Genomic DNA, 18771 nt, shown 5'->3' with positions numbered 1-18771 from the left:
ATGCACGGTTTGGGCAATGATTTCATTGTAATTGATGCCATATCGCAGAGCATCTACCTTTCTTCCGAGGTGATACGTCAGCTTGCGGATCGTTACACTGGCATTGGTTTCGATCAACTGTTGCTGGTGGAATCACCACAGTCACGAGATCTGGATTTTCACTATCGAATTTTTAATGCCGATGGTGGTGAAGTGGCACAATGTGGCAATGGAGCACGTTGCTTTGCTCGCTTTGTTCGTCATAAAGGACTAACCAATAAGCGTGAAATTCGTGCAAGTACAACGAATGGTCGAATGGTGTTGGAAATCACTGACGATGAGCAAGTGGTCGTTAACATGGGCAAACCCATTTTCGAACCAGCCCGTGTTCCATTCAAGGCACAGAAAGCAGAAAAACAGTATATTCTGAAAACAACAGAGCATTGTCTGTTGTGTGGAGTAGTCTCAATGGGCAATCCACATTGTGTGATACAAGTAGAGAGCGTGGAGAATGCATCGGTAGCATTACTTGGACCAGAATTGACAAACCACGAACGATTTCCCGAGAAAGCTAATGTTGGATTTATGGAGATTGTGAACCGGAGCCATATTCGTTTGCGAGTTTATGAACGAGGCGTTGGCGAAACAAAAGCTTGTGGCAGTGGTGCTTGTGCTGCAGTGGCCATTGGCATTCAACGGGAGCTACTGAACGAAGAGGTTCGGGTCGAATTAACGGGCGGCAGTCTAAAAATTTGTTGGAAAGGTTCTGGACATTCACTCTATATGACCGGATCAGCAACACACGTTTTCGACGGGGTGATACATTTGTGAACTTCCATTAGAAAATATCGCTGTTTTTCTAAATAATTAGATCGATTTTGATCATGTGTACTTTGCTCTGTCACATTTCAAACTATTGAATAGAATATTTGAATGAAATTAGTTTGAACAGTGTTTTGGAGTATGTTAAACGAGATCTTCACGTATAAATCTGGCACAAACTTTGCGCTGGTTATCCGCATAAAGTTTATTGGCGTTAAGTTCTTATCTATGAAATAAATCACATCATTCGAACAAGTAATATTTAGCTTCAAGCATTTTTTATCTACTTCACTTCGTTGTTCATTATTCATTCGTTCATCCATTCATTCTTCTTCTTTTTCTTCTTCTTGCTTTGGTTCTGTTCCATTTTTTCCTTCATTCGATATTAATATTCATTCCAGCAGTAGCTATCTCATATGCTTTAACAATGTTTGACGTTTAGAACTGCTGTGGAAACTTTGTTGGGAGCGCCGCCAACCACAAATCTCCGTAACTATACGTTTGTGTAAAGTAAAGTCTTTGTGTGTACGTTCGTGTGAATGCGAAGAGTCTATGTGTGCGTTGTACACAGAGATGTTGATTCGTGCAAACGTCGCATCATGTTAAGCGGCGCTATTGATATAATTTGCTTCAATCATCAACAAAATACATGGAGTATTTCTCCGTTTTGATTCATTCTATTTTAATTAAATCGAAGATCAAATTTAGATAACTGACTGGGTAACAAGAGTTTACATATTTTCTTCATAAATACTCGTCGTGTAATGGAAAATATGCTCTAAATAAAAGAAGACTCTTCAAAGCAAAACGGTTGATTTTGTTTTCAGAGCACTTTAGTTAATTGGCACATTCCTACAGTTTCAACCTGGTATTCGAATTAAAAAATGATTTGATTTTTCTGTTGTAAATAAATAATTTTTCAGAAGCAGCTACAATGAAGACGTCTCTTAATAAGCTAGTGACAAATCCGATTAAATGTCTCAAAAAGAGCCGATGAATACCATGATATATTTCTTTATCATTTTTCAGGTTTTCATTATCAAATGATCATCGATCATCGTAATTTGCATACAAAAAACATTAGAATCGAAATAAATAGCTCCCAACATTATCAGATCATATATTGAAGAATGAGAACAAATACGAAATTTCAGCAAAATGAATTCAAATGTGACATTTTGCATGAAATATTGTTCCGTTTATACACCGAGTTTGACCTGTTTATTTCATTTCCTGGTTCATTTTTCACAATTAAACCAGAAAACAAGCACATTTTTTGTTATTTTTCTTCTTATTCCGTCTGCTCTTAGCATTTGTTGTCTTTTTTCTTTCCTTTCAAATTTTTTTTTTCATCCCGTGAGAATTTGTGCGTTTTTCCCGTTTAATTTAAATTTATTTCTCGTTAATTTACTAAAGCTTTGAATGTTAAGCTAGAGGCAACGATCTTTGACATACGCTCCTCAACGAAGAAAATGATGAAAACAGACACTCGAAGAGCTTCAAAATATTGTTTCGTTTATATTATTTCATTTTGAAGCATTTTCATTCATTTCATTCCATTCACATTTTGATTGTCGATTTTCATTCACATTTTGGACGATTTGATTTCAGAGGCAAAAACAAACAATTTCATTTCCGAATGAAGTAAGCCTACTACGAAATCAGTTAGTAAAAAATGGTGAATCGATAAACATTTTCACTGTAGGCTTGAAAAAAAAAACTCATCAGTTCAAACGATTTCACCGCAAGAAAAACAAATCCTTTTGTCTGTTTTCTCAAGTAATAAAAGCAAATTACAAAATCGAATATTGCCTAATATTCAAAAAGCATCAATAATAACACAGCCGACTGAATGGTGTGAACACACAGAAAACCGCATAATGACGAGTACTTTGACACTTATCTCATAACCGCACTTCAGCAATACGATCTTTACCGCCTCAAGCGAATTGTAACCGATGACGTCTGTTCAGTTTTTGTTCGCACGCATTTGATAATTGAGGTTGACATTCGTGTAGAATAAAAAAGACTCTGTTAATTTTCTGCAAAAAAAAATATTGAGAATCGCTTCCCGATCGAATCTGGGAGTCAATGATTGTTTCCTGCTTTCTAAATCGATGAAAAAAACGACGCATCATAAATCATTTTAGGTGATTGAAAAAAACCATTTGAAAAGATTAAAGACATCGTTCGAACTGATTGAAATAATCGTTTGAAATAAAGTAAAAGCGACACGTTTCCTTGGATTTGCACGAGCAAACAGCTCATTAACCCATTTTAAATGTGTGTGTTTAAGTGTTTTCATTTTCAAACTCCCAAACATCACCAAAGTGCTCTCTCCGCACACCACAGAATACTTCTGGCGCATTGCACAATGCTCACACAGTATGGACGGTGTATTGTTACAACGCCTCATGCATGGCACCATTTTTAATGATAATTCAGTTTTACACTGCAACCGTAAAATAACACACTTCGTGTCGCTTCTTCAGAAATATATTACCAAATCGTATACATTCCGCGCAAAAATAACAACAACAGAGGCAGAAGAAACAATTCACCGCCATTTGTTCGGCGCTTAACGAAGACAAGAAGAATGTGCACAAATAAATTAATTATAACACACAACCGAACGAACGAACGAACGAATGAACACAAAAAACAAGAAGAAAACGTACAATTAAAACATTAATGGGAATTAAATGCATCACACACAGTTAGCGAACACCAAGATGTTGATCAAGATGAACGGTCTTTTTTGTGTACTGGGTGAAAAATCGGTCGATGGCTTGAAATGAGTCAGTAGCTCATTGAGACAGTGAGACACCCGTCCAATGGAAGAGGTTTTCAAAACAAAGAGACGATGAAAGGGAGAAAGAAGAATCAAGAGAAGAAGATCGCGGTTTTTTTTTGACGAAAGTTCGAAACGAAGAAACAACTGATGTCGATCGAAGATGATGCAATCGATTGCATGACAAAAATTCACTTTCAGCCATTTCTCAGCATTCGAGTGAATTTTTTCAGAATGATTTTCGGGAAGCTGTAGGTTGAGTGCGGGTTTGATTGTTAAACTTTGCGGAATGACTTCCAGTTTGATTACACAATTTCTATTTGTATTTTGATTTTTGACTTTTGGTTATGTTTTGGTTAAAAGAAGCGTTTCAAATGTTTTTTTTAATTCAAAATCTTCGAAATTATTTGGGTTTTTCTTGGGAAAAATCGAATTTCGTCCAATTTTCCTAAGATTTGGCTTCAAAAGTTCAAGTTTCTTTGATTTTTTCCACTTTTTTCTTTCAATTATGCTAAAACTCATTCAATGACGCCATTCTCGTGAATTCAATTTCATTCAAAATTTCGAAAATTCATGAAAAACGGAATTTCTCCTCTAATTTGAACAAAAATTCGACTTAAACAACACAATTCATTTGTTTTCGCCTCAAAGTTCATCGATATCTGCCTCAAATTCTCTAATTTTCCGTTGCAGTGAACCTATGCAGGCCCCTTGCATCAAGTACTGTGATTCGTCGAATTTTGGTCGCTTCATTCACAGAAAACCCAACCATTTTCAATGCGAAGCTTTCGATGCAACCGCATTACATAAGCATTCAGACGGTGAGATTGCTTTGGTTGATCGATTGAAAGCATCTGATTAAAATAACAGAACAAAAACATAAATTAAATGTGTGCTTCGGGTCTCAAAACAATGGTAAAAACACCGACTCACAAACTCAGCAACGCTCCACTGGAGATTCGAATAGCAAAATGCATTCGAATAAAGAATCAAAATACGGAACACACGAAGAAAGAGCGCAAAAGAGAGGCCGAGTGAAAATTGAATATATTGGAAGCGTGTAAACCCTAATAAGTCACTTCCACCAGAGACATTGTGATAAGTTAGCGAGATTGAAGTGGAAAAAATACTTAATTTGCTTCGAATAACATTTTCATAGATTGTTAATCAACATTAAGAGTCTTATTTTGACTGTTTTACTTCGGCATTAGTGTCACAATGAATAGAAATTAGGTTCACATTTGCGATAACAATTCAATGCATCGCGAAAAAGTGTTGCTCCAATTGTTCGAAAAAGTCGTCAACACAAAATTACAACTGACCAACAAATTTCTTGTCTCTGTAGTTTAACGCTAGGTAAAAATGGCCCACGTCGTTGCGGAAAAAAACCGACGAAAAGAAAAGCATTTGCTTGCACACAAATTATTCGTCTAGTCTTTTCGTTCACGCTACGTTTCACACAGCACTGCCACAAACGTGTTACTTACCATTCAAATAATCTCAATCGCTTCAACAATTCTCTCTCTAGCCCAACGTTAGGTAATTAATTTTTACTTTTTGTTTTTCGTTCGTTGGGCTCCGATTTTTTTTATGTAATTCATTCTGTGCAACAAACCACTCTTTTCGCGGCTCTTTAAACACAAACACGACCAATTCAACGATTTATCATGTTATTGTGGGTTTTCCTTTGTCGAGCGCGCGCGCGCGTGATTTCAACGCGTCTGCACACCAAATCACACTCTTCAATCTGTGTGTCACTCGGCTTCTTGGTTTTTGAACCAATTTTTGGTCATTTTAATTAAACACGCTGGCTTTTTTCTCGCCAAGAGCTACTGTAACCACTTTAATACACATTTTCCATCAGTCGCAAACGGTCGCCTTTGCACGAACTTCCTCTCATTTATGTTATCGGTGTCGTTTAGAAACCAACTTTTAAAAACTCATTTACATTTTAATTTGATTTTTTTAGAGCACTCAAACAAAATTAGCGGAACAGATTGACCCATTGTATCTGATTGACTAAACTTTAAACAAAGAAGAACGGAACGGTTTCGTTTTTGTTGTTTTTTTCGGAACATTTCGATGATTTAATGCATTGAAAGGGAAACAGACACGATTTGAAAGTCAGCTTATGACCATTACCAGAATGTTTAACGGTAATTTATTTGTGAAATATTTACATTGTGAGGAATGCGGAAAAAGATGCATGAAATCGCAGTAAAAGGTGACATTTACTGGGAAAGGCATTCAATTGACTCAGTTCAAGATCAGGAATTGAATATGAATATTCTTCTAAATATAAAATTGATCACTTTCTTTGGCTGAACTACCTTCTATTCTTCAAAAGAACCGCGTCGTTGAAAGAACTTCCCCCCAAGAACTTCACTTCCTCTTTCCCTGAAATGATTCATTAAAATCATTCAATGGATTCATTGTTGATTGATGTTTCAACAAGTGTTTTCGTCAATCTCTCTTCAACAATTAAATTTACATTTGTAATTAGCCACAATCAGGTGGTGTAAGTCATTAAGATCGTAATTTAATCCAATGGAAATTTCTTTTATGATTTAGGGTAAAAGAAAGAAAATGAATTAGTTTTGAATGTAAAAAACAAAAAAACATTTAAATAGAAAAAAGTCCATTTTTTAGTCCAAAAATCTTCCATCGTTCACACAACTTCAAATTCCATTACTTTCTCACACCAGCGCAAGTAGATATTCATACGCGTAGTGAGAGTTTTTGAACCTCATCATCCCATTTTTCATTCAACAAATCTTTTTTGAGTTTCTTCATTCATTCTTCAAATTACGAGTATTTTAAACAGAAATGAAACAAAGAGCCGATGGAGCTTCTGTGAGTGGAGAGCGGCTTTTTATTTCTTTCATTACTAAAAATGATTACGTGTAATAGATATGTATTCCAATTTCAGCTCAACAATGTCTGTTCAGTTAAGATGAGATGTGGAACATTTTCAAAATAGATTTTAGAAAACAAAACATCGCGATGGAATGAAATTATTTTCAACAACTCAGTTTAAGAAATAAGTCCGTTTAGTGTATATGAAAGGAAAAATGAAAAAGTCCAAAATAAAGAGGGAAAGCAAAACTGACTTTATTCAAATGGTAACTACTATCTCGAATTGACTTCATTTTGGAGGGCTCTTCAGTTGGCATTAACTTTGATTGAGCTTCAACTTCAAAGTATGCTTGTTCTTTGATATCACACAAATGACATGAGCCAAATGTTCGATTAAAGAGATTATTTCTGTTTCTAATACATTTTTCAAATTAAATTTACTCGATTTTTTTAAAAAAGAAAATCAATTCGACTTGATGCACAAAGTTTGAAAGATATTTCTAAATCCATTTCCCATTCTCTTCATTATCCAATCCGTTTTGAAATCCCGTATTAGCTTTATTTCATAGTCATCAAATGTAATAAGCAAAGAATAATTTCAATTAAGTGTGAATCGTTCATAATTCATTCCGATATTAAGTTCAAAGCTCCAAAGTCGAAAGAAATTTAATCAGAAACTCTAGTTTTGATGTTATCAACTCAATTCAAACATAAAATCATGTGTCGATATTTCTGTGAATGATTTTGGAATTGAATGAGTAAAAATAAAAATCCAACTTCAAATTTCAAAATCAGTTTCAATTTCAAATTTAAAACTCCTCACAACTGCAAAGTGAAGTGTCCAAACGGAACAAATCCATTTCAGAACGATCGTTATCGTTTCAATTATGAACTCCAACTGCGCATAAAAAGTGAATTGAGTCTATCAATAGCTGCTATATTAATATGCAAATTTAATACCCAATTCAATTACAATCAATAATACCGACATCAATAGCGTGCGTGCTGTGTGAAACAATAATGACTCACAATTAGCACAATATTTCGATATAATAAGAGTCAATTATTGTTGCGATCATAAATATTTTCATTCTCTTAAGTGTTTATCGATACTTTCATTCACTCGCCGATTTTCATTCAAATCCATTTAATGAGTGTCAAAAGCGCCTCTTGAAGCCGTCATATACGTAACACAACATAACACAACATTTCTTTTTCTTCAGAAGACAATCAATCAATTCATGATGAGGCGGTAAAATAGGCTCTTCCGTCGATTGGGCTCGTTACGTGCAAACACTAATTTCAATTTTCTCATTTATTCCGGTTGAACATAGCGGGCGCATATTTGTAGCATAAATTAACAATTAGCGTTGAAATGGCTGATGAGTGGCCTGTCTGAGCGTCTACCAAACACTTTGTAATTGAGCCGACGCAATGTTTCTTTGGAAAGCCTACAAAAAAAGTGCGTCTGCTTTTCATCCAAATTGGAATCCGTTGTCGAGCTCATTAAGATAAAAATCAAACTAGTACACCAATCGAAACTAGATCTAAGTTTGCAAAGTTTTTCGCACGTAGTGTTGAGATGTTCAGTGAAAAGTTCGTAATTTGGTTGAACCAATTTCAATGAAAGCGAAATGAGTTCCCATTGTTTCGTTGGTTTAAGTCGCTGCTTTTTTGTTGGGTTGCTTGATACACGCTCGATTATGAAAATCGGTAATTGTTGTAATGATGACGGCTTGGTGTGTACGTGCACTGTTCCGTTATGACCGAAGCACTTTGTCTAAAACATTATTCTTCATTAGTAACTCTTCCCACTGGCTTCGGCGGCAATGTTTTCGTTTTAATTTTTATTCATAGTAGTAAACAAATCGTAGGTGAGTTTTTCGCTCGTTTTTTAAATTAAAACACATGTTTACAAAGAAAAAGTTAAACAAAACGATGTGTTTTACATAAAAAAAAGTGGAAGCATGTGTTATTTACCATTATTTACAAAAAGAAAGTTTATTAATTTGTTGACAATTTTCGCGTTTATGATTTAAATTCTTATTTGGTAACCACAATTAGAACGAGAATAGTAAGAGCAATAAGATGAGCCATTCTTGAACATTGTTCGTTCGATGGATGGAAATCTTTGAAAATTTAACATTTCTGACGAATTTCTTTCTTAGATTGAGTGCAATGATAACTTTTTGAAGAAACTGCGATTGATCGATTCAAATTTTTGGAATTTTTTTCGAAATATTCCTACTAATTTGTTTTAATTAATCATCTTATTCTAGCGAAATTTTACTTCCATAAAGAAGTAGTCTGTATACCACTTTTGATAACATCACTCGACTCAACTCGAACCATTACCTATCATATAACAGTTTCATTTAACATAGCACTCAAATCTGAGCATTTTAGCAAAACACAATTCGAGTATTTTATTTATTAACTTGAGTCAAAAATGTCTTACAGCTGAAGATCTTTCTTGGTTTTTCGTTGATTTCAATTTATCTACTAAAATCTCTGAGCAGAATGTGTCTTTTGTACTCAAATGAGCAGAAAATACCTTGCTTATTCATCTATTTTCTGCTCAATATGACGAACACTCATGATGAGAGACAAGTGTAATGTAATGGTCTACCATTGCTATTCTTGATTTCTGTGTTTAGAACATTGTTTAGCCTCTAGCTCTATGTTTTGAGTGTAAGTATGAAAAAAAACATCTAAACAAACAAGTTTTTTACCCACACATGTTGAATAAGTCATTGTTTATAAACAATGTTACGTGTGTGTTGAATCGTGCAAAATCACTTGATCTACCTGAACTTGTATTCGTTCTTTGGTGGAATGTAGCGTGCTTGTGCTGTTTAGTATTCGTTCATATGATTGAGAACATGAGAACTAACGTTCTGCTGCTGCCGCGATCGTACAAAACCAGTCACGATAGCGGATGCTCTTCAGTCACACTAATGTCGTAAGAATATTACGATTGGAATTTCATTTCTGCAAATAAACTGTGTGTTTTCAGTGATTTCAGTTTTGAATAAATAAAATTCTAGAAACAATTTAAATAAAATAGTAAAGTGATACTGATTATCTGTAAAAAAAAAATCGTTAAAAAATGGATTCAGGAGCCAACAGCGAGGAAAAAGATCAAAATGCGAAAAAATGCGGCGCATTTCAGCGATTTTTATCACAGGTTTGAGATCGAAAGTGCTATTTGTTCTAGTCAGTGTCTAGTAGACACATTCAGAATTGATTCGAAATTGGCGTTTGTACAATGTTGTCACGAAAAGTGGAAATGACTCGACGAAAAAAAAGAAATATTATTCGTTAATTATGGCTAATTTCAACATCAATTGCGTCGTTTTTAGTGTCGCCAGTTCAGACTTTCCACTTTCAAATTTAACGTTAACATTTTATTAAGTTCAGTGTTCAATGACATCATAATATTTCTCTCTGTGTGTGCGTAGTTTCTGGCGACAACCATTGAAAGTGTTCTACTGATCGGTTGCGGGTTTTGTATGGTATTTGCGAGTATCATAATTCCCGCACTGACGGGAATCCCAAACAAACACAATCTAAATGAATCACTTTCACTCACTCCATCACAAGCGTCTTGGTTAGGTAAAGACAACTCTTTTTTTTTTTAATTGAATCAAATAACGTCATAAGTGCATAATAAATAATCTCATTTATATGTGTTTTTTGTCTGTGGTTTCATTTAGGTAGCGTTGGATTTATATGTGCGCCAATCGGATCGATTTTGTCAACGTTTCTTGCAGGTTCGGTAAAATTTTATCTGGAAGAATTCTTGAAAAATTGAAAAAAAAACTTGACTTTTTCATAGACCCTCTCGGACCAAAAAGAACAATGATGATTGTAAATTTGGTGCTAGCAATTGGCTGGTTCATAATGCAGCAAGCAAGTAGCGTTTCTCAAATATTCGTGGCTGCCATTCTAATTGGACTTGGGCTGGGTTTAATGGTTTCACCTGTTGTTCGATACGTTGGTGAGATTTGGTGAGATTTAAATTATGCTTTGTTCGATTTGATATAACTTGAAGAGAGATATTTGTTTCCACGTGTGAACGACAAACAGCTAAAGGCTCTCGGAAATCACCTATGTTGCTTTTGCCTAAAACGTCAATGTCATTAGCAGCATTGACGTTCTAATGACCTAAAAGCATTGAGATGTCAATTGTGACGTTCTCGGCACAAATTTCCGAGAGCCTTTCAAGCCACACGTGCGATGCGCTCCATTCATTCAACTCTTTCGATTCTTTACTCTCTGCATTAACCTTTATCGTTTGTTGTTTACGTGTGTTTGTTTCAATTCAGCGAGCCAGCATACCGTGGCGTATTAATAGCGTACGTTAACGTGAGCGTAACCATTGGAATGCTGCTGGTCTTTGTTCTAAACACATTGATGTCCTGGCGAACAGTTGCGTTAGTCAGTTTGTGTTTGCCGATTCTCACGACCATCGCCCTTATTTTCGTAAGTTTTTTTTCGCTTTCAATTGTATAAATAGTGCATATTTAACACCTTCCTAATAAGGGCGTATGAAGCCAAGGGAGGGATAAATATGCCAAAATTATAACAAATTTGAAACAAAATTAACGAAAAATTTACATTTTATTACAAATTTTGTTTTCTCATGAAATTCTGTTTTTTTTTTTGTCAGGTTCCAGAATCCCCATTATGGCTTCTATCAAAGAATCGAATTTCGGACGCCTTTTCAGCTTTATGTTGGCTTCGAGGTTGGGTTGAAACGCAGAAAGCGCAAGAAGTTGCCGAAGAATTCGAAGCTCTTCAAAATTACAGCAAACGATCGAGATCGTGTAATGATTGTATCAAGCGAGATCTGAATTGTACGCATCCATTGCCGACAATCGTTGAGAAACTGAAAGAATTGAAACGAAAACAAGTGCTCAAACCACTGTTTATCGTGTTTTCAATGTTTATCATTGCCGAATTTTCGGGCATGACTGGTGAGTTTGGAAGGCAGACTTTTTAAAATGGGATTTTTGTCGATTTTGAAGAGCCAAATAAATCCATTCATATCCGATCTTCATGGTTAAATGATCCTTTGTTGCTTTCAGGAATGACGCCTTTCATTGTGCGGATATTTGTTGCATACGATAGCCCGATTTCACCTGATCGTGCGGCAGCTATTCAAAGTTTTGTCAACACTGCAGCAAACATTCTCGTCTTATTTCTGATCAAATTTACCGGCAAACGGAAGCTGTACATATTTGTGTTGCTGGTAGCGTTCTTGTGCACCGGAATCATTTCTATTTATGGTTTTATTATTCTGCCGAACGATTACAATTCATTTGATCTATCGAAATTATTTTCACCCGAAAATAAGCAGCTCGCATTCATTCCGTTTGTTTGTCTCATCGTATGGGGTTTCTGCGCCGGCTGCGGTGTCAACTCAATGCCATGGCAATTTGTTTCTGAAGTTTACCCGTCAAAGTGAGCCTGTTTATTCTATTCTTTTCATTTTCTTTTTTTTATTCAATGTTTTTTTCTTCAGAAAACACAAAGTCAGAATTTATTTTTAAATATTCATCTTTTTTTTTATTAAAAATTGATAAATTTGCTAATTGTGACCTATTGTTATACATTTCCAGAGCACGTGGAGCAGCTGTCAGTTTATCAGCAGCTTTTGACTATTTGCTTTATTTTGTGAGCACAAAATCGTATTACAATTTAGAAACGTCATTATCGATGCCGGGAGTTGCATTGTTTAACTGCATCATTATTGGTTGCGGTTTGATTTTGATGTATAACATTTTACCCGAAACGGAAAATCGTACGCTGGAAGACATTGAGCTGCATTTTTCGGACAATTCCAAGAAACTCACCGATCGTAAAATCGCCCAGACTCGCTCGGCATCAGAAGAAAGATTATGATTTAGCAAAATGAAACATGGGATGAAGTAGAATTGGTTGAAGTTGAGTTGCCAAAATTAAAATCAATGAAAACAACCAAGTCTTTGGTCTTTGAATCGAGATTGAGTTTTTCAATAAAAAACACTAAAATTAAAAAGATAATATTTACTAATTCGCACTTAGCATATAAAATGGATTAATTTTTTTCGGAAATTCGTTTTGTATCTTAATAAAAAGGATGGATTTTCTTGATGATGAAGAACGGTAAGGAATGAAGTCGATGTTAAATTGAAAACCAAAATCAATCAATCGTTTAAGTTTAATTTTAATAAAAAATATTATTCATTCCAAAAATAACATTTGATATCATCAATGTTCAAGAAATCTGCAGATATTCGTTGATTCTTTGTGAAAATTCCGGAATAAAATCCGAATCCAATCTTTATGGTTTGCAGTTGTGGATTCAAACGCACTGCTTCTTCAACGTTTCGCTCTTCAAAATGCATGACGTCGAACTGTTGCTCCTTGTTGCATATTTCAAGTTGTTCCAAATACGGAAAATGCGCTTCTATGCACTTCGGATCAACTAAAAGATTACGATACAACCGCAGATGACTCATTTTCGGAAACCATTTATTGAAATCGCTCAATTTTTTCCCTGAAAACAAGAAAAAAATTGTTCAAATTTTGATAATTGGCTAAGTATGGATTTATTTAGATCTTCAAAACCCAAGAAAAATCTTAGAAGTTGAAAAAAAACGGAGAAAAAAACTAAAGTAAAAAAAAAAACTCACCCAAAGTGCAATAATTAAACCGCACTGATTTCGCATTTAAAAACGGTTTCTCTATATTTTCAAACACCTCTTCAGAAATGGTGAAAAATTCCATTTCTATCAATGATTCCGCACAATAATCATTTATGTAACGATCTAATTCATTTCGATGCCTTGGAACGGATTCAATGCTAAAGTCATACTCCAATTGTGAAATTAAAGCGCCAAAGCATCGCATTAACTGTAGCGAAGTTTTCAAGTCATTGATTTCAATCTTTTGTTGGCTTACTTCAATCATTTCATCTGAATGAGGGAACATTACACGGAGAAAAAGCGTTTTTTTCCCGAAAATTCGTAAAAACACTAGATCCGCAGCACTTTTTACGTATTTATTTGTGTCAGATAAGTTCAACAAATCACGCAGATTCAAGTAGATGAGAATACTTTGTAAACAGTCGATATTGACATCGGTGAGCTTCATCGTTGTTTTTCCTTCGTTTGCATTATCAACGGAATCCATTTTTTCTATGATTTGCTAATCGATTTTTTTATTCTACTTTTTTTACCATATAAATATCACTTCAGAAATTGCCTAACAGTGCTCAAACTACTTTTTTGATGGTTAACAATCACGACTACTTGTCTCTGTTGACGCTGTCCGGTAACTTTAACAACTGAATCGAAACTGAATTCAACATTGACGATTTCATTCTTTTAAAAGAGGATAGCTCCTTTGAAGCAATGGCAATATTCCTCCCATTGCTGAGCTTCCAAGAAGTCGAAGTTTATGCCAGATTCAAACCATTTTCTCAAAACTGAAAAGTGTCAGCCTTGTGCACAACAGCTATTAGATGCAATTTTGACTTTTAATTACCTGTTGACGAAAATCCGACGATCCGTAATAATCTCTGGCTAAATCGATAATTATCTGTAAAATGTGCTCGTGGTGTCATGTCTGAGGGAACATAGGTGTTGTATACGATTATAAAATAATAACTTGTAATAACTTCATTTGAAAATTAAAATGAATTGCCTTTTCTGCCTTAAGACAATGCTTTCTTAGATGCACACTTTGGATATATGCAAAAACGAACTCAAGATTGAACTCACAACCGAATTTTCACCTTTTTGAGCGTATTTGTGCTGTTGAGTGATAACAAAAGATCACCAAATTTTGAGTTTTTCTCGCACTGCCAATCTTTCTTGTGTTGTTTCCTTCTTGTTTGATAAGCATTGACTAGGCAGTCGTAAAACAAATAAACTATATAAACGGCATTGAAAAATGCACATGTGTTGTCATGTATGTAGTCAGCCCGGTTGGTGACTAGCTATTTTATTTCCTTTAAATTTTGCGTTTAAATTTGTCCAAAGAATTGTGGAATTATTCGGGTCATATAATCGCTTTCTGCTTCCTGAAATGATCACTCTAAGAGTTGAAATCAAGTCGTTGCTACAGTTTGTGCTCTTTCAAAGTTTTGAATGTAAAAACAAATCATCACAACTCAAATCTTTCCTTTCTTGAATTATTTATTATTTTATTTATTAAATAAAAAATATTCTGGCCATTTTTGAAAATAAATATAAATATATTTCCCAATTTTTGAGTTTTACGTAAATATTTTAAGGTTTTTGACGTCTTTTCAGAAATATTTTTGAGTATTTTTCAAGCAATGATAAATATTTTAGATGAAGGTAACATAAATTTTGCAATAGAACATGAGTTCAAGACAAAACATTGCAAATGCACTTTACACGTCTCTACATGACTTTGCAAATCGAAGATAATGGAATTATTTCGAATTGTCTCACTTATAGTTGATCAAAACCAAAAGTTGCAATTCTGCAATATGTGCTATTTCGACAGTATTCAGTGTATCCATTACTGTGTAGACGTTTACAAATTTTATTTATCAGCTGATCGAATGATCGCTTGCATTTGCAAATGTGTACTACACATTGTGTAGTCATCAAATAATATGTAAATAACGTTCTCGCGCGCTAATAACTAATTGCTTCAAACGACTCGATTTGACACTTTGAATTTCGTTCTCATTTGGAGACTGAAATAGACGCGTTCAAATTTGCTCCAATTACGTCAAGTGATGTCGAACGTTCATTTTCCATGAACAAGAATGTTTTGCGTGACAATCGACGTTCATTCCTTTTCGAAAATTTAGCTAAACACGTTATCATTTTCTGTAACAACTTCGAATAATACTTAACTGTCGAAAATGTCAAGAAATATTCAAAATATAAGGTTTTTTCCACTTATTTTTATCGTAAATATTTTCAGCTTATTTTCAGTTTATCGTAAATATTTCGATGTTTTTTCGTGCATAAATAAATAAATATTTTGACTTTTTTTGTAAATATTTTCGGTTGCCCTGGTCATAACATGGTAAGTCCCAGCAGCATTCACCAATGTGCTGCTGATACTGTATGTGCCATGTTCATATTATTGATATGCAGAACTATTTTGAGTAACAACATTTATTTGTCGACATCATAACTATCACCACCGATTCCAGGAATGCAACATATTTAGCTGGATTTGAATTTGGTTACTCAAAATTGTTATATTTATTTTTCACATCTGATCGATATCAATTTCAAATTGATACAGTTGTACTTTTTTGAACGGATGTAAAAACGGCCAGTTTATGATTTTATCGTCTCATCTTCAGGGATTTTTTTGTTGTGTCGTTAAAGCGTCCTTTTCTTGAGTTTATTTGATAATTTCTTATGACTTTTCACTATCAGTACTCAAGGGCGCGATCTGGATTTGAAATTGTTTTTGTGATTGAGGGAAAATAGACGTTCGCACTTTGTATAGAAGTCGCACACGCATTCGTTAATACGAGTAAAGCGCACATAAACCAACGTGTGTAATTATTGGCAAAATATTTTAACATTCCAATGTACACATTTATTGTGAGCATTTTTGATGTGGCCGACAAAAAAACATTTGACTTTTGAGTAGGTTATTTTTAAGAATATGTCCAAAAATCGGAACTTCCGAGTTTCAAATAACAGAATAAACGTTTCACACATTTTTTTTGTCAGTTTATATTAGCACAAATGTAATGAAATTATTTCATTCTCCAAAATTCGTAGTTTTTATTTGGAATAAGTGTGTTTTTATTGCGTCGGTTCTATTGTTGAAACACATATTCTATCAACTATATCGAGTTCCCCTTCTTTCGCTTATCAAAAATTATTCTACGCAGTGCCAATGTTAACGTCGCTGCTCTTTCTTCTCTGCCAAATAAATTCTATATCATGTTTTCAACCGGATGAAAGCTAGAAATCAGCACATTTGCAAACTCCCGTTTGGCCTCTAAAATTATCAAAAAGTCTCTCAAAACTTATTGCCTGCACAAAATCACTCGTGTATCCGGAAACGATCAGTTTGTGAAACGAAATCAACTTGACACCATGCAAAAGCAATTTACTACTGACTTTTACGTTCTTCAAGCGAAGATTATTTGTAAAATGAAGTTCTTGTTCATTTTCGTATTGATTTGCATCAAAGTTTGTGATTCAATCGAATTAAAATGTGGTTATCTTACTAACGACCAAAAAATCGTTGAGTTTTACTGTGAAAATTACCAAGAATTGTGGCCTGTGAATTGTACAAAATCAGCTTTATACTCGATAAGCTCTTGTGATAAATCAAAAGTGACGCAACTGAAGATCGGTGGCTGTGATCAGGATACAATTTCAGTGCTCATCCATGATTTTCGAAATATCCATTCATTGGACTTGTCCTATTCCGATCTTCAGTCATTGAATCCATTCAACGAAACTCTTGGTCAACTGGTCAAATTGGACCTATCCCACAATCGCTTAACGGAAAATCCGAGAGAATTTTTTACTCAAAACCCAATGCCACGATTAAATGAAATCGATTTATCATACAACGAATTTAGTCACGTTTCGGGTTTGCCTGACGCTCTGAAGCAAGTGAATCTGTCCTATAATAATTTATCGTTGATAAACTACTATGAACTAACGGATGTTCCTAGCTTGTTGTACCTTGACCTTGCTCACAATTTTCTTGAAAAAATCGATCATCCGGATATATTTGCGAAAGCAAAACATTTGAAGACACTTCGATTGGAAGACAATCGATATAGAGAATTTGATGGACGATTTTTACAGCTGATAAAACGTGGAGTTACAGTGGTTTGCTCGTGGAATTACATCACGTCGTTTGAAATGGATGAAAATCTTGGCAAATCGATTCGAATTATTACAAAGAGACAAATTGAAGGGATTCTTTCAACGGCGGATGGAAAGCTGAAATTTCATTGCCATGAGGGAAGCTTTGAGGCGATAGAAAGTTTCAAATTCACCGACAATCACATCGAAAATATCAGTGAATTGCTTCGTTGTTTGACACCATCACTGAAGCAGTTGACATTATCCGGACGCTTTACTGAAAAATTGAATGTCAGTTCAGTCGAACGATTCGAAAATTTGACTAAGCTTACCTTGAATGATGGGCTGTTGACATCTTTTGATTTTAATTCTATCAAAACATTGCGAAATTTGGAATCACTGGACATTTCACGGAATAATTTAAAACGTATTGGAAATCTTCAACACAATCCCAGGTCATTTATTTATGAATTGAATTTGTCTAAAAATTATGTGGGTCAAATTAATGCAAGCACTTTTGAGAAATATAAATTTTTGCGTACGCTGAATTTGAGCAACACAAGACTCGCACTCAACGATCTCAGACCGTTTGATTCGTTCTATCGTTTGGAGAAACTAGACATTTCTTACAACAATTTGGAGAAGGCTAACTTTACATCACTTCCACCTGTTTTGAAAGAGATGCAACAATTCTCTGCTGCCTACTGTAACATCGCAAACGTTTCTGCTTTGTTAAAGCAATTCGGACCAAACATTGATTTCATTGACTTGTCTGGAAATCCTCTGCAACGATTGGAGAATATCACATTCGAGAATGTCACGCGTTTGGATATGAATTTGAGCCGAACCCATTTATCTCACATCAGCTTCGCTTTTGAACGACTTTGGCGAATAGATCTTTCTCACAATAACTTGAAAAGTGTGGATTTAAATCTCACTGCGGTACGATCGTGGCTAATGGAACTTCGTTTAAATGGAAATGAACTAACAGACGTCGACCAATTCGCCCAGTCAAAATTCATGGACCTTAAACTAATTTCTATTTCGAACAATCAATTTTCATGCAAACAATTGGCACAGTTCATAAACGATTGGCCAAATTCGAAGCTGATTGATAACCCATTGCGACAAAAACACGGCGACTGTTCACACGCCATCCGTCTTATGAACAACTTGGGCTTCGTTGGAGGTTTAATTTCGTAGATTGCCATGATGCTTTTTTAACAGCGCTATTTTTTCGACTTTTATTTGTTTATATAGAAAATTTAAATGAATTAATTTTGTGAGCGCAGGCTTGGATTTGCATTTGTTTCAAATACTTTTTTATATGGACACACATTTGATTGATTTTGAAACAAAAATTTAGATTCGACTCATTGGCTCTTGCGAACAAAATAAAATTCACTCGTTCTTTTTAAATTTGTTCTTCAATGTTCTTTGAATAAAAGCCAATGATAGGAAACTTTCTTAGTTCTTAAAACATACCAAAGAGGGCACCAACAG

At 34.7% G+C, this 18771-nt stretch overlaps 3 protein-coding genes across 3 annotated transcripts; all 3 read left to right on the top strand.

Annotated features, from left to right (window-relative positions):
* LOC129568136 (diaminopimelate epimerase-like) lies at positions 1 to 810 on the top strand. Its single transcript, XM_055445704.1, has one exon. The coding sequence runs from the start codon at positions 1 to 3 to the stop codon at positions 808 to 810; it is 810 nt and encodes a 269-aa protein (XP_055301679.1).
* Positions 811 to 9306: 8496 nt separating this feature from the next.
* Positions 9307 to 12498, top strand: LOC129568191 (facilitated trehalose transporter Tret1-like). Its single transcript, XM_055445828.1, has 8 exons — positions 9307 to 9635; positions 9910 to 10063; positions 10165 to 10221; positions 10287 to 10458; positions 10777 to 10933; positions 11121 to 11427; positions 11539 to 11914; positions 12073 to 12498. Exons 1-8 carry the CDS (start codon positions 9558 to 9560, stop codon positions 12353 to 12355), a joined length of 1584 nt encoding a protein of 527 aa, XP_055301803.1. The 5' UTR covers positions 9307 to 9557; the 3' UTR covers positions 12356 to 12498.
* A 3678-nt stretch (positions 12499 to 16176) lies between these two features.
* On the top strand, positions 16177 to 18745 carry LOC129568190 (toll-like receptor 13). Its single transcript, XM_055445827.1, has one exon. The coding sequence runs from the start codon at positions 16543 to 16545 to the stop codon at positions 18469 to 18471; it is 1929 nt and encodes a 642-aa protein (XP_055301802.1). The 5' UTR covers positions 16177 to 16542; the 3' UTR covers positions 18472 to 18745.
* The last annotated feature ends 26 nt before the right edge of the window (positions 18746 to 18771 follow it).

Source organism: Sitodiplosis mosellana, unplaced genomic scaffold (genome assembly GCF_009176505.1).
Source record: "Sitodiplosis mosellana isolate CC-2019 unplaced genomic scaffold, AAFC_SMos_1.0 Smas_scaffold_17, whole genome shotgun sequence".
In the NCBI taxonomy this organism is placed as follows: Eukaryota; Metazoa; Arthropoda; class Insecta; order Diptera; family Cecidomyiidae; genus Sitodiplosis; species Sitodiplosis mosellana.
Note: the sequence above shows the minus strand (reverse complement) of the source record. Positions and strands in the feature narration are given on the sequence as shown.